The 4,971-nt window shown below is 41.2% G+C and overlaps 1 protein-coding gene across 1 annotated transcript; it reads left to right on the top strand.

The window, feature by feature from the left end:
• Positions 1-3,531: 3,531 nt before the first annotated feature.
• Positions 3,532-4,685, top strand: LOC123973822 (trace amine-associated receptor 13c-like). Its single transcript, XM_046054148.1, has 2 exons — positions 3,532-3,704; positions 3,855-4,685. Exons 1-2 carry the CDS (start codon positions 3,532-3,534, stop codon positions 4,666-4,668), a joined length of 987 nt encoding a protein of 328 aa, XP_045910104.1. The 3' UTR covers positions 4,669-4,685.
• The last annotated feature ends 286 nt before the right edge of the window (positions 4,686-4,971 follow it).

Below are 4,971 nucleotides of genomic sequence, written 5' to 3'. Positions count from 1 at the left end.
GGCGTCTTGTGTCTTCCGTCATCCACAAGTGTGTTACCTGCCGAAAACTACGAGGGAGGTTGGAGCACCAGAAGATGGCAGATCTTCCTGCAGATAGGCTCACTCCTGAACCTCCATTCACCAGTGTTGGTCTTGATGTTTTTGGGCCATGGACTATCGTGACACGTCGCACAAGAGGAGGTAGTGCGGAAAGCAAACGCTGGGCTGTGCTCTTTACATGCATGTCAACCAGAGCTGTGCATATTGAGCTGATAGAAACCATGTCAACAGACAGTTTTATCAATGCTCTAAGGCGTTTTTTCTCGATTCGTGGTCCAGCAAAACTTCTGCGGTCTGATAGAGGGACTTACTTTGTGGGGGCTTGTAAAGAGTTGGATATGAACACAGATGTCACAACTGTAAGGAAGTACCTCCAGGAGAAAGGATGCTGCTGGGTTTTTAATCCCCCTCATGGTTCCCACATGGGTGGCTCCTGGGAGAGACTTATCGGGGTTGCCAGGCGCATTCTAGATGCGATGCTGTGTCAGACAAAACCAACCCGTCTCACACATGAAGTTCTGAGCACTTTCATGGCTGAGGTGATGGCGATCATGAATGCAAGACCCCTGGTGCCACTGACCCAGATATGCCTGCAGTACTCACCCCAGCGATGCTCCTTACTCAGAAAACTAGTGCTATTGTTGCTCCTTCTGGAAACCTTGGTATTGCTCAGTTGTATGCAAAGCAGTGGAAGCAAGTCCAGTGTCTTGCTGACACATTTTGGAAGAGATGGAAAGGAGAATATCTGTCTACTCTGCAGAGCTGCCGGAAGTGGACAAAAGAAAAGCCAAATGTCAAAGAAGGAGATGTTGTCTTGTTAAAAGACAGCCAGGCTCACAGAAATGAATGGCCAATGGGAGTGGTAGTCAAGGTTTTGCCAAGCAGTGACAATAGGGTCCGCAAGGTAGAGGTCAGGACTGTGAAGGATGGGACAGCAAAGGTGTTTCTAAGGCCTGTCTCAGAAACTGTAGTCCTTCTTTCAGAGACTTTGTGAAAAACTCTTAAGTATGTTGCTGTCAAAAGACATTTTTCCTCAAGTTTGGAAAGATCTGTAGTGATACAATGTTATTATATCAAGCGAGAAGTGTGCTGTCTTTAAAGTTAAGATAATAGTTGAATACTGAGCTTAATGGTTAAATTACAGGGGTTCATGCTGGTTGCTGCCCTCTACTGGTCAGAGTTAATAATTTAGTGAAGCACACTCTTCAGTTGAAGACAGACAGGCAAGATAGACAGTGCTGGATTCATGTTGCTCAAAGTATATCTGATCCGCTTCTGCCTTGGAGACTATGTGCCTGTAAGTAATATGTAAATCATTTTCAATCACTTGCATTTGCAAAGAATGTCATGTTAGACACGTTTTTATTGTTAGCTAGCAGCACAGCAGTAGCTAGCCTGTTCCTTAATTGTTTTGTGACTTGTAGATGTTGTGGTAGGTGAACTGTGTTCTCATACAGGAGGCGTAATCACATGTTGTATACAGTAGGCTACAGTGCGTGTTTTACACTTTGATAGGGATTGTGTAGTAACATAGTTATATGTATCAGATGTAGTCTCTGTATGCATATGTTCGTGTTTGGATACTGATATATATTCTTATTCTGTTATGTTTCAGTTTTACAAAACAAACCAAAAGCGGAAACCACTTCAGTAAAATACAAGAAAAGTCAAGCCTTGTGTGTTTATTGGAGAACTTTTGAATGTTAACTGGCTGTCTAGCTTTGCTCAAGAGACCGCATTGCAAGGGCAGCACAGGCATAAGGGAAGGCGTCCTCTCCAGACTAAGAAAACCTAAGACAAAGATGAAGTTAATCACAAGGCATAACAGAGAACAATGGTCGCAACAAGGCTGGGTGCCAGCAAAAGACCTACTCTATACAACATAACAATCCAGCGAAGGCTGAGGAGAACTGCAGGGTTTATGAAGCAGCACAGAACGACATGATATGGATCAGGTGTGCTAATCAGTCTGCCAGACAGGTGAGTGAGCCAGCCCCATGCTTCCCCACCAGTCACGCCTCCTGTCAAACTGCAAAGGTAGAGACTAGGTAGCCACAAGGAAGAGAGAGAGGCCGAGCGACAGAAAAACCAAAACACATCAGCCAGCCTCACACACTCAGAAACAGAAAGTAACAAAACACAGACAACCACTCACAGACCCTCCCAGCATAGTCATAGTTGAGACCTCGTGACAATCAGCAGTGGCTTTACATGTGTCCTGGAGTTCCTTTTTTTATTGAGACTGTAAATTAAAAAGACCCATTAAAATCAGATGAAGTACACATTACATCATGTAACATCTTGTATCAAAAATTAACACCCACAACTTTCAGAAGTTTGTACAAAAACGCATGAATGCCATGTCTATATAGTCACAGTAACATTAGCACAATGTATACCTTCATTTACTCATTTATCTTTTTGGGTATTCTTGATGTCATCAGGTTTTCGTTTCATTGCCTTTTAGACCTCAGTTTTTGGGAGAATGTTTCCAAGTCTGGTGTACTCTCCTATCTATGGTGCCAAAGTGGAGTGGTGAACAGATGTGCAGTATGGGTTTGCCACAGATGTTCCTACTAGTAAACCATGTAACATTGTAAATGCATTTGTTCAAAGTTGTTAGTGGAGCACACACTTTCCTCCATGTGAAGGGTTGATATCATTGTGATTTACAATGGTGGATATCCTTGCGTGTTTTTACATATAATTGCTAGTGTATCACACAAAGTATTTATGGCCTCCTTACCGGCAAACCAAACAACAGCTCACACAATGGCAGTGTTTTAAAAAACACGGTTGTTAAAGTTGTGGAATCCAGAGCAATATTCTTGGAACTTCACAACACTGGGAACTCTCTTACAGAGGCACCTGTTAATGAAAAGATCTTGTTACGGCTGGATTATATTATTATATATTTTACACAAAACCAATTCTTTACTGTTAAAGCTGTCGTTGAAACCACATATGGATGTGATATCATGATGATACATCCTTCTAAAAATATTGTATTAAACCAGAAGTGGTAAATGCAGGAGGCTATGCAGAGTCCAGGAGAACTCTGAACAAGTGAGTCTTGGGGACCGTACCATTGACTTAAATCCAAAGCCACAAGCGAGTTGGGATAGTGAATCTTTAAGTCAAGATTAAAAACATTTCTTCTGTTCATGGAGGTCCTCTACACATTGAGTTTGGGTTAGAATTAAAATCTAAATTGTCCAATTAAATAATCTTTAATCTGTTGTACTATATGACTGCAGTCTGAAAGGTGATTCCTGTGGGACTGACTCCTGTGCAGAACACAGCAATGACAATGACTGAAATAGAGAGGAGGACTGCAAAGGAAAATGATTGGATGAGAGACGTCATTCTTTGCTACAAAGGAAAAAAAACACAGCAGAGAGGGAAGGAAGGACAGAAATAAATCAGCTGTATTACAGAGAACTTTGATCAAAATGCTGCCAGAGCTCAGCAGCTTCTCTTCTCTCTGTGATGATGGAGACTCTGGAAGAAGTTGAACTCTGCTTTCCACAACTCCTCAACATGTCCTGCAAGAGGCCAAAGCGTTCTCACTTTGAGATTATAATGTCGTACATTATACTGTCCTCCATCATTGTGCTCAGCACAACTCTGAACCTGCTGGTCATCATCACCATCTCACACTTCAAGTATGGGAAACATACTGCATGGAATTGAAAACAAAATTTGTTGATGTTTTTCTGGAAAATAGTGTCATTATTTTGCGTTACTGCTTGTGTCCTATAAATATAATTATTCACAAGTTATTTAATATGTGTTGCTTGTCTCTCTCTCTCCAGGCAGCTCCACACCCCCACCAACCTCCTCCTTCTCTCTCTGGCTGTCTCAGATTTCTTTGTGGGCCTCCTCATGTTCTTCCAAATTATGCTCATAGATGGCTGCTGGTACCTCGGTACGTTCATTTGTATGCTGTATACTTGTCTAGGATATATTATTACTTCTACCTCAGTAGGAAATATGGTGCTGATATGTGCTGACCGCTACGTGGCTATTTGTCATCCTCTGCATTACTCCACCAAAGTCACTCAAAAAAGAGTTCAAGTCTGTGTTTCTCTGTGTTGGATATGTTCTATAATCTTTCAAATACTGGTGCTTAAGGATAACTTTGAACAACCAGGCAGCGCTATTTCTTGCATTGGTGAGTGTGTGGCTGTCAGTAACTACATTGCAGAACTTGCTGATCTGATTTTATCCTTTATCGGTCCTGTTATTGTCATCATAGTTCTGTATATGAGAGTATTTGTGGTGGCTGTGTCTCAGGCTCGTGCCATGCGGTCTCATATTGTAGCTGTCACACTTCAGGGTTCAGTGAAAGTAAATGTTAAGAAATCTGAGATCAAAGCAGCCAGGACTCTTGGTGTTGTTGTAGTTGTTTTTCTAATATGCCTCTGCCCATATTACATTGTGTTCCTTAGTGCCCAGGACGCTATTATCAATGCTTCATCATCCTTTGTAATATGTATGTTATATTTTAATTCATGTTTAAACCCGATTATCTATGCCTTTTTCTACCCCTGGTTCAGAAAATGTATTAAACTCATTGTTACACTTGAGATACTGCGGCCTGACTCCTGTGAGGCCAACATATTGTAGAGAGAGAGAGAGAGAGAGAGAGCGCTGACCAAAAATACTTTTGCTAAGAAAAATATACTTCAAAATTGTTATCAATAAAAACATACAAGTTTGTGTAAAGTGAACATGTGCTTCTCTTTGCATTTATTGCTGGACTGCATGTCACATAAACGCGTGGAAATAGAGAGCTTTAAAGGGCAATTTATATAATTGTCTGTTGTATATTGTCATATATTTAGGGAAGGAGAAAATGAGTGCTGGTGCTTCTCAGTGGTTGTTTAAGAGAGAAGTAAAATGCACAGTAATGTAATACATTATATAAAT

This window comes from Micropterus dolomieu, linkage group LG07 (assembly GCF_021292245.1).
Source record: "Micropterus dolomieu isolate WLL.071019.BEF.003 ecotype Adirondacks linkage group LG07, ASM2129224v1, whole genome shotgun sequence".
Lineage (NCBI taxonomy): Eukaryota > Metazoa > Chordata > Actinopteri > Centrarchiformes > Centrarchidae > Micropterus > Micropterus dolomieu.
This window is presented reverse-complemented; position numbering and strand designations above follow the sequence as displayed.

What these genes read in the sequence shown, in the direction of transcription:
- LOC123973822 (XM_046054148.1), top strand. Translation starts at nt 3,532, where the DNA reads ATGGAGACTCTGGAAGAAGTTGAACTCTGCTTTCCACAACTCCTCAAC. An exon ending in ATCACCATCTCACACTTCAA is followed by an intron (nt 3,705 to 3,854) that starts GTATGGGAAACA and finishes CTCTCTCTCCAG; the next exon opens with GCAGCTCCACACCCCCACCA.